Source organism: Nesoenas mayeri (genome assembly GCF_963082525.1).
Source record: "Nesoenas mayeri genome assembly, chromosome: 22".
Taxonomy (NCBI): Eukaryota; Metazoa; Chordata; class Aves; order Columbiformes; family Columbidae; genus Nesoenas; species Nesoenas mayeri.
The window spans coordinates 6,658,644-6,675,363 of NC_137572.1; the positions used below are offsets into that span (position 1 = coordinate 6,658,644).

Consider the following 16,720-nt stretch of genomic DNA (forward strand, 5'->3'; position numbering starts at 1 on the left):
CAGCGTAATTTTTACCCATACAATTTCAGAGGTCAGCAGTTGCCTCTGCTGTTTTTGTTTTCAACAGTAACCCTGAGTAATGAGCCTGTTTTGTTTTTCTTATAATCTTTCTTCTTAGGTGCTTCTAACGCAGATGGTGAAAGCTTGTAATTTTGGATGTTGGAACAAAGCTCAATTACAGACGCCCCATGCTGCCTGTGTGGTTTCTCTGCTCAACATGAAATTCCTGCAAGGAAAGAGCACAACATAAACATCAATTGTAAGTTGCCTTCACTGAAGTAAAACGGGAGGACTTGCCGCATGAACAAGGAACTTTCCTTAAGCTTCACACCTGCAGAAGGTGCAGAAAGCTGCTCTGGAGATGAACAAATGCCAAAAGATTTGAACAAAATGCCAAGACAGCTGACTGAACAGAGGCTCTCGAAGCGTCTGAGCAGATGCGTTCTTGCACCTTAAAAACCGCCAAGTACATTTGTGTTGCCCTGTTTGGCCTCCCTCAAAGTCCTCTTGACATCATGAAAAGACCCATTACCTGAGGGATCAGAGGAGCAGCCACTTGCTATAATGTACTTTAAATCTCTCTGCTGCTTTAAATGGGAAGTATTACCGTTTGGGAATGTATGGTGTTTCTTCTGAGGGATAATGTTTACTGGTGGATGTGTTTTTCACATCAATCTCTTGCTGTTTATTGCTGCACTTAGCATGTGCCCCATGCTTCCATAGACTCAATCTCTCTAAGGCAAATGAAGCCCCAAATCATGAAAACTGCAGAGCTGTTACATTTTTTTTTAAACCAGCACCCAATTGAAACATCAGCCCGTTTGTTTATGCCCGTTTGAGTATGTTTATGACTTTATAACTCCACCTGTAATGTGCTGGCCGCATTATCTGTTTGTACGTTTTTGTTTTCAACCACGAGTGTCATAAATAAAGGTGCCTTGTAGACAGCAGCGTCGGTGTCGTGTGAGTGCTGTGACACGGGAGCCCTGCGGCTCCGCCGCGCCCTCGGCACCTCAAATGAGGGTTTTACCGCTCTGACACGGACCAAAGGAGGCACGAACGGGCCCAACCAGGAGCAGACCGCCCGGTGTTCCCGGGGAGCTGCTCCCGGGCCCCGCGGTGCCGCCTGCGCCCCGGGGACGAGCAGCGGCCACCGCCGGGCCCTGCGCTGCGCGGCCGCCGCAGCCGCCTGCCGACTCGTCGCCATGGCGACGCGGGGCGGCCATCTTGGGGCGGCCATCTTGCGCGGCCCCGCCCTCACCTGCGCTGCCCGCAGGTGAGCCGCCATGTTGCGGCTCTGAGCGGAGCGGGATGCGGTGCGGGGCGGCAGCGGCCGCCGGCCGCCTCCTCCTTCCGCGGGCCGTCTTGCTGCTGCTCGGTAAGGGGAGCGCTCCGCCTGCGGGATTCCCGCCGCAGCCGCGGGGTGGCCCAGAACCGGGCCGCACGGTGCGCGGGGTGCGGACCGCCCGGTTGGCGGCTGCGGGGCGGTGGCCGGCGGGCTCGGAGCGCCGGGGAAGGGCCGTTCCGGAGCGGGGTGGCGGCGCCGGCCGCCCAGCGAGCGCTCCGGGCCGCGGCTTCGCCGTGCGGTCCCTGCGGGGAGCGGGCTCGGGGGCGGGGGCTGCTTTAAATTTCAGCGTGGGGGAGGAGGTGGTCGCTACTGCGCTTCAGCCTTTGGACTGTGGTAGAGCTGCACATGCATCATACTTTTGGGACATCATCACTCCTGCGACTGTCCAGTAACAAGGATCTAATCGTTCTCTTTTGTGCTTGTTCCATCAGGTGTCTGCAACGCCCTTTCCCTGGAAATTAAAGCCAATTCTAAAGTGCAGGCTTTCATTGGTGAGCAAGTGTCGCTGAAATGCTCCTTCAGATCCAGTTCTCCCGTCACCGAGAGCCTGACGGTGGACTGGACGTACCAGCCCCTCACGGGTGGTCAGATGGAGACGGTGAGTGGAAGGCAAAGTCTTTTCTAGTGAAAGCTGATGAGATTTTCCCTGTTTGCTTTGCTGTGCTGCTTCATCGCTTCTGGGTTTGGGACTCTCACTGTTGCCCTCTTTCCCGTGTCAAATTGTGTCAGCGTTCTTTGAGCAAAGAATATTCTATGTAATGCATAGTATGAGTAATGATAAAGTGGATAAACTTTGGGTTTTGACACAAGTGCTGCATTGTGCACTGTAGCTATGCTTAGGATGGCTGTAAAGCATTGGTTGGTAGCTCTCCCGAAGGCAGCTGTACCCTACATACAGTACGCTGCTGATATATCTTGGAGTGGCAAGAACATGTGTGCAATGACAGTCTGAAGACAGTGCAGATAACAGCCTCCAAGGTTTATGGGATGCCACTTGCTGTTTTGCTGGCAGCATTTTGAAATATAAGCGTAAATATTTAAGTCTGAGAGCCCACTGAAAAGCATTCAAGGTGGAAACAGAAAATACACATCTTTCCAGGTTATCAGTGACTTTTGCTGCTGGAAGAGTTTGAACTGTTAGGAGCATGCTTGTACCTGGAACAAAGAGGCGCTGCTTGTATGAAATGGGGTCTGCTAGATCTCTGCTCATAGAGCAGCAAGAGCAAAAGTGCAAGAAGCAAAAGCTGAAAAACTGTAATGTTCTGTCTTGCACAAGGTGAGAATCCTACTGTGGTTCTCAGCTGAACATCTGCAGAAGGGAACAAGCTGGTCAGAGTGCTGGTGGTGACATCTGAGAGCTGAGGCTGGTAGGTAAAAGCGCTTGAGATCTAATGAAATGGGTCTGACTCAGAATTATCAAATAGGAACCTGAAAAAGTCTCCTTTATAACAAGTATTCTTCCTGCCTTCTTAATGTGTATTCCTTTATGTTTACAGTGCAAAGAGCAGTTTAATTTGCTTTCTTAGCTGAGTGTTTTATTGGTTGTTATTGGTTTTGCCTCCTTTCAGATTTTTCATTATCAGTCTGTTCCATACCCAACAACAGTGGGAAAGTTCAAAGGCAGGATATCCTGGCTTGGGAACGTGGCCAAGGGCGATGCTTCCATTGCCATCCAAAGCCCAGCAGTAAGTGACAATGGGACGTTCATCTGCAGCGTGAAGAATCCTCCAGACGTGTACCACAACATTCCTCAGACAATGCTGATAGTTACAGAGAGGGGTAAGTCTCCGTTTCAACAGCAATCCTCATCTGTGTGGTACCACTGTGCCACGGGCTTGTCGGGGTCTTAGAAGTCTGAACATCACACGTGAAATAGGTTCACTGCAGTTCCACATTAGAATTACAGCAAGTTCTCAGCCTTTCTTTCTGAGCTAAATATGTTGAGAACCATTGCATTTATTGGGGACAGGAGAAGCTGTGGCCATAACACAAATCAAAAGTGTGCATTTGTTCAGGAGGTCCTGTCTCCATATATTGCAGCAGTAGAACAAGCTGAATGCTTAGGAAATAATGGTCTAAAAACAACTTCCATATCACAAACACCGGTTCTCCGTGATACTCCATTTTCTAATCTGCCGTGCCTGTCAGGCCTGCCCCAATTTGCAGCTTAGACGTGCTGATAGAACTGTGTCGTGACCTGCCTGCCTTTGTAGTTTTCTGCATATAAAGCACCCTCCAGCGCTGGGTACGTGACGGGAGTCCTACAGATTCGGTGACAAGCTGTTTCAAATCCGCCAGCTCTGTGCTTTGTCTGAAAAGGCGAGCAACCTGTGTCCTGGCTGAACATTTGCCACAGAGACTTCAGAGAGCCGTATTTTACTGCTGGTACAGCTGGGCTGATCTTTGTCTTTCCTGCAGGCCTTTCCTTCCAGCTGACTTCAGCGGCGCTGCTGTCCATTTTAGTGTTTCTCCCTTCCATCATTGTGGTCATCCTGCTCTTGGTAAGGATGGGAAGGAAATTTGGAGTGCTAAAGGAGAAAAAAAAGCCTGGCTGCAAGAAATCCTCCATTGAAGTGTCTGATGAGTAAGTTCTGACTGGAACCTAAAGCCTGTATTTCTGCTTCGGCCTGTCGAGACAGGCCAGAGGACAGTTTCTGCGCTGACCTTCGTTATATACCTCCCAGCACCTGCAGCTTGGTCACGAAATCTACTTCTCCAGAAGAGAAGAGTAACTCAGGCAGTGGTCAGAAAGCTTTGGAAAATCCCCATGTTGGAGCATAAACCGAGTGCTCTACATCCCCTTTTTCTGTCATTTGCGTGAGGCCAGGGAACTGAAGCAGTTTTGAGGGTTAGATAGTCTTTCACTTCTGTAATCGGGCTTATTTCGGCCGAAATGAGCAAGATATTTTGCTTATGTGGGCTTTATGTGTTAGATTTTGGTATGAGGTATCCATAACAACAACACAAACTGAATAATGCCAACTGCTCCCCCTGTGGCATCCTGAGCAGAGATGCCAGGTACTGGATGAGCCTTGGAGACCAAATTCCCTTCTGAACTGGAGAGGATTCTGTTCTGGAAAGGTGCGGTGGTGAGAACAAAAGGGTAGCGCTGCTACTGCCTGAGCTGCACCTGGTCTTGCAATGAATTCAGTACTACGAGTTCTTGCAGAATGGGGTTTTAATACAGTGTTCCAATTAGCATTGTAATATTTGCCAGCCAAAGAGCAACTCTTGTATTTTTCATAGCACGAGTGAAATGATGAAAAACTGCCTAGTGAGTGTGGTAGAACTAGAATTCACAGTCCATAGGAGGTATCGGCATCTGTGCTGGGGGAAAAGTCCAACCTAATCATGTGCTTTTTGTGCAGGCCTGAGCAGGCAGAGCCAGACAGCTGCTGGGGGAAGCTCAAAAACTGGTGTCTGAACTGTGTGGTAAGTGAAAGCTCATGTTTTCAGGAGTGGTTTTGTCAACTTTCGTGCTCAGAGGAGGCGCTAAGAGCAGCAAGTGCTGCCCGTCCTAACACCTGGGTGTCAGAGAAGTGTCCCAAATGGCTGGGCTTACGCTCCTTGGTGTTTTTGACATGTGGGCTCTAGGCGGTGAGAACTGCTGGTCGTTCTGCATGGCTGGTGGGGGAAGCTGTCTTGAGCTCTGCCAAACTGACTTTTCACTTTTTTGGAAATGAAAGGTGACATTTCAGGATACAAAATCAGAATTTTGAGTGCTAGCTCCTGTGCCCTGTAGTTTGTTACAAGGCTCTGCAAAACCAGGTTGGGGCTCAGCAGTGCCGCAGTGGAGGCAGCAACAGCTCAGTCCACTGTTTCTTGCAAAGGTGGCAGTGTGCAGCCTCGCCTCTCGTTTGGAGATCTTCCTACTTACACTGTTCATCACAACATACCTGCTAAACTCCTGTTGTTTGTTTGTTTCTGGCGTTTTGTTTGGTTTGTTTTGCAAAGTGGTGGTTGCCTTCTAGTTCTGCCTGTCTCTTGCTGCCCTACCAGCAAGCTTCTGTTAAGTAGCTGAAGCTGCTGAATGTTTTTGCCACCTGCTATACTCGTTTTGTACAATGTGCCCCTGAGTTCTGTGTGCTGGCATTAGCAACCACAGCCCTGAGTGTGGCACGTTGCAGAGTAAGCTCACTAACATGCCTAATTTGAGCGTGTTTTCATTTTTCCCAATGTCCTGCAGAGCCAGCTGACCCCAGACACACCTTTATGTCTGTTGTACACCGTCAGGAAGTATGTTAAGGAGGATTTAAATATGTGTTGCTTGATTCACTATTCTAATGCCAGTGATTCAAAATGTACTAAGCGCATGAGCCGCCAGACAGGCTTCTACGCCTTATTAGATACAGAATGAAAAACGAGCAGCTCTGCAAGGTGCAGGTGAAATGTTTACAGTTGTATACGGCCCAGCAGTTCCAGTGCAGGAGCACCAGGAGCAGAGCTGGGGGTGCAGAAGGGAGAGGCTGCTGTCGCAGGTGATGTGCAGGAGCAGGGAGGCACCAGAACTGCTGATCGGTGGGCAAGCTCTGGCAGACGTGCAGATTTAAACAATGGAAAAATGTCATCTTATCCTTTGAGAGAAGGCAAATCTGAATGCTATAATCCTGCTGAAATATTTCGCTTACAAGGGCTCTGAATATCCCATCTCACTCACTTTAATGATTCTACGTTTTTGAGATTTTTATAATGTACTTTTCTGTGCTTAAGATGTTATCAGATAATTAAAATTGCAAAGCCAGTGAATGTCTGTTTGGACTGAAAATGGCTGGAAAGTTAGTGAGATTTCCCATATAGAGCTGTTATGTGTGAGTGCTGTTCAAGCTGAGGGCTGCAGAGCTGGGCTGTGGGGACCTTATCAAATGATCACTGTGGTTCAAACAATGGGCAGCAGTGATCTGAAAGTCTGTGGCTTGTTGTAGCTGAACAACAACAACTTGTGCTGCTCTGGGCATTCTCTGTAGAGACTGGTGGTGATTTTTAGGAAGATGGCTGGCTGCGCTTTGGGGTTTGTCTGTCTTGAGCTATAGCTGCTACTTCCCTTAAAACACACTTCACTTGTTGGTTATACGGTAGCAATGCATGTGTCTATCTGTGATAAGTCTAACGGATTTAGCTGCAAGTGCTTATACAACTACAAGCCCTTATACAACTGCAAGCCCTATGGCTTATTCAAGCACCGCAACGTTTTGGAAAGCATTTAAGCTCTTGACAGAAGCCTGGCGCACTCCAGATGTTGTTGAACTCCTAACCTGGTTCATGTCTTCATACATAATCTCAGTTTCTCTCTCCGTACTCCCTGTTTAGGACACGGACGAGGAAGACCCCTACTGATGAAAGACTGAAGCTATGGATGGATAACGAACAAAACTACAGCACTGAAAATCATGGCTGGATAGGTATGAAGGCTGCTGAGTGACCAATGCAGATTGAAGGACCCGCTCTAATCTTGGTAGATCGGAAGAATAATGTCAATGGGACAATTCTCCTTTATTCAAGCACAAACTAATGATTTTTTTAAAGTTCTTACCCTCACTTTTCCAGTGCCTGCAGACCCCTCAGTGCCTACAGACCCCTCAGTGCCTACAGACCCCTCAGTGCCTACAGACCCCTCAGTGCCTACAGCCCTTCAGCCTGTTTCCTACCAGCAGGCTGACAATCCTTGTTTCTTAGTTTACTTGCAAATTTGTTCCTATCACTTCTTCTCCATGCCCCTGAACTGAGTTGCCTGAAGCTCTGGGTACTCCGGAGTGAGCGCCATTGGACATTGACAACGTTTTTTCTCTCTTTTTTTTTTTGGAACATATCTACTAAGGACTTAGACCAGTTTGATTGCATTGGTATATGGCATCCTTCGTTTTGGAGCGAAGAGAATCTGCTGCTTTTTAATGATTTCTTGCTTTAATCTGCCACTTAATTACAGGATCACCATTTTGTTCCTCCTGTTCTCTGATTCTGTTTTTAAGCCACCAACCGCACAGTAGTGCTGCCTTGCGTTGTTGGGTTTTATCTTTCCCTTTTTTGTTAGTATTTATCCAACAGCTGCATTACTAGGTACATCTACTTCTACTTGTCGAAGTGAAGCACAATCCATATAACACTAATTTCTTTAAATCAGAAATGCAAATGGGGACTCTGTATCTGGGGAAACATAACCCCATCTACCTCAACCAGTGACTCAAGCAGTGTCCGAAGGAATGCTCCGTGTTTGGAAGAACAGTCGTGTTCCTCCTCTCGTCTTCTAGGTACCGCTGTAGGGAAACAGCTAAACGTGCATCATGACTGCCTGCTAAGAAAGAGGGCTTTCTCTTTCACCACCTTGTCCGATAAGGGATGGCAGAGAGCAGTGGAGTTCATGTTTGCTCGATACCTAAACAGCTGCTGTTTTCTGCTCCTCTCTGTGTATGGCGTTGCTCACCTAGTCTGCTTTTACACATGTGTTAGAAGTTTACTGTTGACTTTGTGCCATTACCAATAAACTGCTTTGTTTCAATCTGGGCTGTGGATTTCTTTATTTGGCTAAATATAGCTGAGCTCATAAAACCGCCGTGCTGAGTTGTTGCTTAGCTATAGAAATTGTCATACGATGATTGGTATAGGTGTTTAGGGAACAGATTTAGCTCCAGAGGGACAGGTACCGAGCTCCCCGTTAGCAGCTCTGCGAGGGCTTCCAGTTACAAGCGTGGTGAAGTTCCTGACCGCAGGGCAGGTTTGCTGTACGTGTGTCTACAGATAATGAAATACTTTATTTTCTCCTTGTCTACATTAAAGTAATATATGAAGAGATTGTGCTTCCTCATGACATATGTCTCTCTCAACCAAACACCGTCCTGAGAAAGGATGTTGGTGGGATACTCAGCCTAGAGGAAGTGGCTTTGTCGGTCCACGTTCAGCAATAATGCATCACGCAAGTTATTTGTGGAAATGAATAACTTCTCTGCAAAATGTTTGCCTTCAGCTGCAACTCCTCTGCAAACAGCTGGCGAGATCCTGGTCAAATCTCTTGCTGGTGCAAAGCTAAATTGCCACCTTGAACTAACAGCATCCTGGATTGCAAATGGTGTTGAGTATGTGTAGCACTGAACCTTCTCTTCCCTTACCAGCTGCACGGGAGGCACTGTGCGTACCATTAAACGCGCTGATGCTGGGCTGGGGAGCGGTGGCAGCTGTGGTGCTCCAGAGGAAAGAGGAAGAGTGAAAATACACTTTGAAAGTGACCGGGGATGGAGAGGGGTGCCAGCTGTACGCGGTGCGTATTGTGTGTGTGTTGGAAAGGGAGCAGGTGACAGAGTGTGTTGGCAGTGGCCCTTCAGCCCAGCAGGTGCCCGCGGCCCCGCAGCCCCTGGCGCAGCAGCAGGAGGGATCAGCAAAGCCACCCGGTGCCACCCGCTGCTGCCGCACCAGGACAAGGGCCGGTCTGCTGGAGGGTGGGTTCTTGAACCAACTCTGATCCCCAAAAACCAACCGGGATGGAGCAGAGCCTGCAAAAGGGAATCTCGCTGTTCCTGACTTCTCAGATAACGACGATCGGATCAGTCTGTTGTGATGGCAGGGCTGGGACTGAGCCACGTGTGCCTGTGACGTGTCTGCTCCTTACCAAGCTGCGTACGCACCATCTGCTCTCGTGCACAGGCATCGAGAGTTGTTCTCACCTCTGTAACGCTCCCTCTGCATTCTGATTTGTCAGTACCTCAGTCTAGCTCTGAACTTCCTCTGCAGGCTCAAAGTGACCACCAAACCGAACCTGAGAGACTCAAAACCAAAGAGCAGTAAGTAAGACAAGTGTCGCACGTACAACCTCGAGACAATTTATCAACTGATTCTTTCAGATACTCCAAATTAGTCACTGAAGAACCCTTCATGCAATAGGTTGACTGCCCCGAGCCACACTAGGTGAGTAATTTTTGCTGTATTTACTTTTTATTATTTTCTTTTTTCTCCTGAAAAGAGAACTAAGGAAACATAGAAGTGCTGAGGATTCAGATAGCGCATGCAAAAGCAGGAAAATGTGAAGGGAGTATGGTATCTGTGTATTTTTTTTGCCCATCTGCTTGGTAAAGGCAATTATCCTGCAGAAGGATTTGGATAAGTCAGCACTGCAGTATATCTGAGGTGAGTGGGTGCTGTCTTCAGCTGCTGCACCCACAGCACCCGCTTGCTGGCGCGTGTCGCAGAGGGAGACCCTGCAAAATGTGTTCCTGGCCAGGACCAGAATTAGTTCTGAGGTAGAAGGTTTAAGTCCGGGAAGGATTTGATGGCAAATAAGGAGTGCAGATATCGCCACACACAGTCTGCTGTGTGCTGAGGCCTTTTTTAAGCTGGCTCCTATTTTGGGTCCTTTGCGGGGGTGTTCCTGGGAGGAGGGTGTAGCTCTGCTCGAGTCCTGCGGCTCTTGGCAGTACAGCTGGGAAGTGGATGCGCCAGCGGGCTGCACTGAGGCGCTGCACCAGCCGGGAGCTTGGGAGCTGAGCATGAACTCAGCTGTGTTTGTAGGTCGCGTGTGCACAATTGCGGGTTGTACAGCAAACTGTGTCAGAGCTGCAGACGGTGTAGTCAAACCACGCAGCTCCATCTTCCACCTCCAGCACACCCAGCCCACAAATGGGTCATGGCTTCTGAAAGGCAGGTTGGAGACGATTCCAGAAGGCTCGCTGACACTTCTCCGCTGGTGCGTTCCCCTCCTGCTGCCTTTTGCCCTGGTGTTCTTGTCACCATCGGTTCTGCGTGGAGCGCCAAGGGTGTAGGTGCCACCCCAGGAGCACACATCTGTCACTGTGGCTCCATGGCACCGAGGGCACCGTGGATCTCTGAGAGTGGCAGGAATAACGGCAGATGTTCACCTTATGTATTTACTCCTTTCGTGGCTGTTTCTTGGGGAGGAATATCTGGGACCTCTTCCCCTTCCAAGCCTTGCTGAAGCTGGTCTAGAGATCCTCTGACTTGCACAATGGAGGAAAAATGAGAGAAGTCAGCACGATTTCAGAGATGATTTGGCTCTTGTTGTCTTTCTATTTCCGCAGCAAAATGCATATATTGGGAAAGATGTGTTGGCAATGGCAGCCTCAAATTCAACTGTAATATGCAGGTTGTCCAAGTGGGAGGGCTTTTCTCAATGGCTTTTTGCTCTTAACTATGTTTATCGCTTTTGAATGGGGAAAGCTTTGACTCACGGAGCAGAGACACAGCGAGCAGGGCACTGTCTGTCTTCCCACACGAGAGCGCTGGCCGATTGTGACACCGCTTGAACAGACCCCGAAGGCTTCCAGCAGAAATTCTCGCCGTGTGTCACACCCTGCAGAAAGGAGGTTATTTCTAGAGTAAAGGGGTTTTTAGGTGTTCTTGGCTATTTTTCAGTTTTTAGGACCCAACATCTCTTGAGTATGTAGTAGAAAAAATGTCCAGTTGCTTTATGAGCAGAGTTAAGATCTATGAACGTCTTGGTTCGCGTGCTAGAGAGTTGCCCCCAAACCACCAGAAAGATTCATCACTTAGGGGGAAGTGCGAAGGTGTTTCAGGCTGAGCCCTCCCCCGGCTCGCTCTTCCTTTCCAGTGCTCAGAGCAGCCTCAAACCAGAGATGTGTCTGACATGTGTGCTTTGAAGAGTTTGGGCTCCCAGCTGGGACAGTGGCTGCCTTGAGAGCAGAGCTCGTGTCCCTCACTGAAGGACTGAAGGAAGTCTGTTTTGGACCTTGGGGTTTGGTTGAGCTGCAAGTTGGTGGCGTCCTGCCCCAAGGAAAACTGATGCACCTCTGCTGTTCTTTTCAGAATAGGATGAAGGTGTTGCTGAGCCTGACTCTGGTGCTGACATGGCAGGGTAAGCTGTAAGTCATTCTGGTGGTTTCCTTTACCTTGTCTGCTTTCCCCTCTGCCTTTGCAGACCCATGGGTTCCTCCGCTCCTGAGTGGGACCCCCGTGGGGTTTTGCGGGTGCGCGGGGCTGGCAGCAGCGTGGGGGCTCCTGGGCACCAGTAGCTCCTCTGCTCTCCAGGTGCTGTGTATGCCCTTCTGCAGAGCTTCAAATTGCGATGGCACCCCTGGATGGGTCCTGTCCTTATTCTGCCAGGCTCCAAGGCTTTGAAAGGTGCAGAACTGCTTTGCTAAGTCTAAGTACAGGGAGAAGTTTCCAAGGTATTGATTTTGGCTCTGCTCGAGGCAACTGGCTCCCTTGGTCTTCTCCGCTGGCAAATATTTGTCATTTTTAGCTCTGTGGCTGGTCAGGAGCAAAAGAAACCTGTTTGGGAAGCTGTAGCACTTTGCATTTATTATTTACAGAGCATCAGATGGATAGTTGGTGCTTTGCCAGGGCCCAGCCCTCAGTGGCTCGTGGAGAAGCTGAGCAGAGAGGCCGAGACACCAGCAGAAGTGACCTGGCCGCGCAGCTCCCCGCCGCATCGGCTCACTGGGCTCTTGACAAACCAGCCGGAGCCCGAGCCGGCGTTCTCGCGAGGTTCCTCTTGGCGAGCGCCAGGGGCATTTTCTGCCCCGCTTGTTTCCCCTTCCTGCCGCACGTTTTGCCGCCCGCCGTGTCGGCAGCTGCTCCGCGCTGGTTATGTCAGCTCTGCGCTCTTTGATGTTCCTCCGTTCTGTTGTTCTTTTTCTTCCCCACTGTCCGGCCTCTCTAGAACCCCTGAGCAGTAGTATGTGGCCAGACAAGTCCAAGCCCAGGTCAGGAGCCCGTGAGCAAGTGGTAAGGAAGCCAAATGGGCAGGTTGTGAAACAGGAACTCCAGTTCATGTGAAGTGGTTGAATGGCCCCTGGCCTGGTGTAGATGAGAGCGGCACCGGTTCTCCCAGCCGGTGACTCACAGGAACAACCCTGCAGGAGACGCACGGGGCTGGGGTTGCGCTTCCCCTCTTCTGCGCGGCTCGCTCAGCGAGCACAGCACCCTGGGCTGGCGGCTGGGAGGATGTGCTGCCCCGCATCCCAGGCTCGCCAAAAGCAGGGCTCAGGGACAGGCTCCGGACTGGTCAGTGCCGCTAGCCCCAGGCTTTCCTGGAGAGGAGGAATCGATGGGGACAGACCGGCTGCATCTGGCCGTCCTCCCTGGACTCATCCTGCTGTCCTTGTCCCCGGCAGAGCGATGCAGCGGATGGGCTGGCTGGGTGTTCACGGAGCCTCAGCTTCGAGCCAGAGCTGGGGACTCTGTTCTGCTGCAGTGCCTCTTCCTAGAGCCAGCGGCCCAGGGCTGGACGATGGACAAAGTGGACTGGCTGCGCATGGCAGGACCCGGCGTGCAGAAGGTGGGTTGGACCGGCGGTGGGCGGTGGGGCAGGCGAGGCAGCCGGCTGCTCGCGGAGGGCTGTGGGGAAGCCCATCCTGGAAGGTTCCCCTGTGTGGTGGCACCTCCACCGCTCCCCGTGTCCCCACAACGCAGGGGAGCTGCAGCACCGGGTGCTGTGTCCTGGGGCTCTCCAGGAGAGCAGGGGAGCAAGCTGGGCTCCCATGTACAACCAGCGCTCCATGGGGACAGGGAGAGCGTGGGTCTGAGGGCTCTGGAGCAGGGAACGCACACAGGGCGATGCCCTTCGGCTGGGCTCCTTTCACCCGTTCCTGTCTGTGCCCTGGCAGGAGGAGATGGTGTTTTATTACTACAGCAACCATAGCATCCCCGTGGGCCGTTTCCGGGACCGGGTGCAATGGCAAGGGGACGTCTCCCGCTGGGACGGCTCTATCCAGCTGCGGGACGTGCAGGTGAATGACAGCGGCATGTACGTGTGTGAGATCCGGCTGCTCAAGCACAGCAGCATCTTCAAGAACCACACGGTGCTGCACGTCAGCCCCGCGGGACAGAGAGGTGAGTGCCCTGTGACTGCTCCCCTGTCCTGTCGTCCTGTTTGGCCCCACACAGAGGGACTGCAGAGCTTCTGGAGGCTCTCGGGCTTCCCACCGCGGTCCTTCTGCAGCAGGTCCCTGTGGGTGCCATCCCCTGCCTTGGTGTCTCCCCAGCAGGACGAGGAGCAGCAGGTGCCCAGGACTCTGCGGCCCCGGGACACCCTGTGCTGTGGCCCGTGACTGTGGGCTGTGCCTGCGTGGCCGTGGTGCTGGCTTTCCTGGCCGGACTCAGCCTGAGGAAGAGGTACGACGCCAGCTGTGGGTGTATGGGGCTGAGCAAAGCATCTCCTTGTAGCCTTCCTGTGCTCTTCTCCCTGGCCGAGCACCAGCTGGACTTGGCCCAAGCAGGGCTGGAGCTGCGGAAACGGAGGGTTTCTCACTCCGGGGAATGTGGGGTGCAGGCTCCTGCTGCCCTCTAGTGTCACACTGCCCTGGCCGGTCCCCCCCTTTTGCTCCCAAACTTCCTGGGCTGCAGGCGTGCCAGCAGCAGGGACGGCCTGGCCAAGGACCGTACAAATGGATCCCAGTGTCCCAGGAGAGGGTGTGCAGGGACAGGAGGAGCAGGTGATGCTTCTAGCCAGAGATGACGCTGCTGTTGCCTTCCCTCAAGGTCTGCAGCCAACACCACCCTGGAGGGGACCGAAAATGGAGTCAGCAAGAACAAAGCAGAGGTGAGAGCTGAGGTGAGTGGAGGGGACGTGTGCCTGCCCTGGGACACGGCCATGACCCGCGGGAGCCAAAGAGGAGGCACTGATGGAGCGAGTTGTCCCGCAGCCGAATGCCTGGGAGCCAAGAGGCTTGGCAGGGGGAGATGAGGTCCTGGGCACAGCCATCGTTCAGGATGTATGTGCACAGGGCTGGGGACACAGCTGGAGGGGGTCCTGCACTGGCTGAGCACAAGGTGCTGTTTGCTGGGAAGCCATGGCCATGGCTCTTGGGTTTAGTGCTATGCTGGGGTAAGGCAGCCCTCGTGTGTCTGGGGACCACTCAGTTCCAAACGTCCTGATCTCCCCCTCGTAGGAAGCGCTTTACTCCTCAGTCCCTGGAGCTGAGGTACCCAAGGCTGAACAGGATGCAAGGAAGAAGCGGAAAGCCGAGGAGACCTATATAACCATGGTAAGGAGGCGAGCGGTCACCTGAGCTGCAGCAGGCGTGGGCAGTGCCTTCCTGCAGCTGTGGGGCTGGTGTGACCTCCCACACCACTCCCCACGTCAGCCGGCAGCATCCCTTGCCTGCTGCCCTCTCCAAATCGGCCCCGACACCTGCGGCGAGACTCACTCCCCATCCTTTCCTCCTTGCAGCATCCCTCTTCCTTCCGGGACAACGGCATCTACGTGGAGCTGGCCAAGAGGGCCATCCCAGCAGAATGGACGGGAGAGGACAGACAGGGTGATGGACAAAGCGAGGAACCCTACAGCACACCAGAGGCAGCGCTCCCCTGGCCTCCAGAGGGTCAGAAATAGCCGTGCTGGGGGCTGCAAGCCCCTTATCCAGCAGGTGTGTGCAAGACTTCTTTGTTCCTTCGGGCAGGCCGGCGTGGTGCTGCTGCCAGCCCTTCCTCTGAAAGCAGTGCCACCTCACGGTGTGCTCTGCGCCAGAGCCCCTGCGGGGACACGTCCCACCCCACTGTCTGCCGGGGGGACCGGGGGAGATATGTCTCAGGCTCTTGTCTCGTGGCCTCGGGAGGGGCACGGAGGGCACAGCCTCCATGCTCTAGCTTTGATCCTGCTCCGTGCAGCCGCAGGTCCCCAGACATCAGCCTCCAAGGAGGACCTGGCAGGGGGAGGAAGGAGGAGATGCAGCAGGAGCTGTGAAGATGTGCCAATGGTATCTTGTGAATTCAATAAAACTCAGGGATTCTATCTTGTTCCTGGCTTCCTTCTACCTCCTGCCTAAGCGTGTGGCGTCCAAGTGTCCCAAAACCTGCCTGGGAGCCCCTGCACCCACGTGCAGCCTCGCACACGGCACCCGCCCCACCGGCTGCTGTCCCTCTGCAGCAGGAGCAGACGAGCCTGCGTGGTTGTATGGAGCCCTGCAAGCTGTCCTGGTGCTGCTGGGGCTGGAGGGGAGCAGGGCGGACCCCGGGGCGGTGAGGTGCCCAAGCGTGGGTGCTCACACGTGTCTCCCACGCACCAACTGCTCCCTGTGGGTGAGCACCTCTGCGTGCACCCCACACCTGGGACCCGCTGTGCTGGCCAGGGGGAGTCCAGCAACCCCTCCCGGGCCTCCGGGGCAACGTCTCAGCGTGTGCTGGCTCTTCTCCTGCCCTAAATATAGATGTTTGACACCTCCAGGTGCGCTGGGGACCACCTCCCACCGCTCGGCTCCTCGGCAGGCTGCAGCGCAGCCCGCTCCGGCTGCACTGCTTCGTTTCACGTTGACACCCTACTCTCTTTTCCTGAATGAAGCCAAGGAATGGGATTACAGGTGGAAGCGGCAACTGAAGCTGGTTTTGGGGTGTTGGGGGATTACATGTGGCGTTTGGTGCCTTTGCAGGGTCGTGGGAGCTGTTCAAGCAGAGCAGAGTGGGCTTTAGCTGCCCAGCAGGGTTGGGAAATGGTGCTGTGTGTGCAGTGAGTGAGTTTGCTGTGTTCACCCTGAAACTTCCCTGATGCCTTCTCTCCTGCTGCCCTGTTTCTCCTCATGAGGCTGCTCAGGTATTATAGAAGAGCACCTCTGTGTCCCTCCTGCCTCCCTGTTGCCCCGTCCCCTCCTCTCCAGGGCTGTGGTGCCCAGGAACTGAGATGTGCTCTGGCCTTTCTGCTCACTGATGCTGCCGCAGCAGCCCCCACCATCCTGCGTCCCAGGGCACGAGAACTCATTGGCTGAGCAGCTGCTGTCACGGGCTTTCTGGTTTCCACGAGGTCACACCTTGTCTCCTTCCTACACCCGTTTCAGCAGTCTGAACCCAGGCTTGGAGACCATGGCTCAAAGGCTTCCTCGGCTGATGGTGCAAAGGGGACCAAAGCCCTTCTCTAGCCCTGTTACTGCTGGGTAGAGCATCCCCATCCCAAGGGCTGGATGAGGACAGGACGTTGCTCTGGGACAGCGCTTTGCTGCGGAAAGGTGAAGGTGCGAGCGGAGTCTGGCAGCCCTGGGAAGCGACGGGGCTCCCCTTGCACCAGCATGGCAGCGCTGGGCACAGCGGGAGCGCTTCTACCCACTGCAGGCTGTCTGCTCACAGCTACACCCGCCTGGCCGGGCCGCTGTGCAGGCTGCCTCCTCGGGACCCTCTGCGCTGCTCAAGTCCCGCGGCTTCCTGGAGGAAGAGTTACCCTGAGCTTTGCTCGCTCCAACAGCAAGTTTGCACAGCCAGAGGGAACCCCGGCAGGACCCTGGCAGGACCCCGGCAGGACCCCGCTCCTGCGCTCAGCGTGCTGCAGGAGCCGATCTGCGACACAGCCTGTGACCAGACCCCGAGCGTGGAGCAGGAGCCGCAGGAGCCGTTGCCGCCTGTTCAGGGGAAAATTTTTCTGCCCTCCCACTTGCTCTGCTGAAATTCACCAACCATAGCATTTACGGCTGCCTCCACTCCAGCACC

General features: G+C 53.3%; 1 protein-coding gene across 1 annotated transcript; it reads left to right on the forward strand.

Annotated features, from left to right (window-relative positions):
• Nucleotides 1-1,311: 1,311 nt before the first annotated feature.
• On the forward strand, nucleotides 1,312-6,682 carry LOC308048620 (myelin protein zero-like protein 3; the record flags this gene model as incomplete). The annotated part of the gene is made up of 6 exons (XM_080357857.1): nucleotides 1,312-1,378; nucleotides 1,780-1,946; nucleotides 2,917-3,127; nucleotides 3,767-3,932; nucleotides 4,717-4,780; nucleotides 6,656-6,682. 6 exons carry the CDS (start codon nucleotides 1,312-1,314, stop codon nucleotides 6,680-6,682), a joined length of 702 nt encoding a protein of 233 aa, XP_080213983.1.
• Between the last annotated feature and the right edge of the window lie 10,038 nt (nucleotides 6,683-16,720).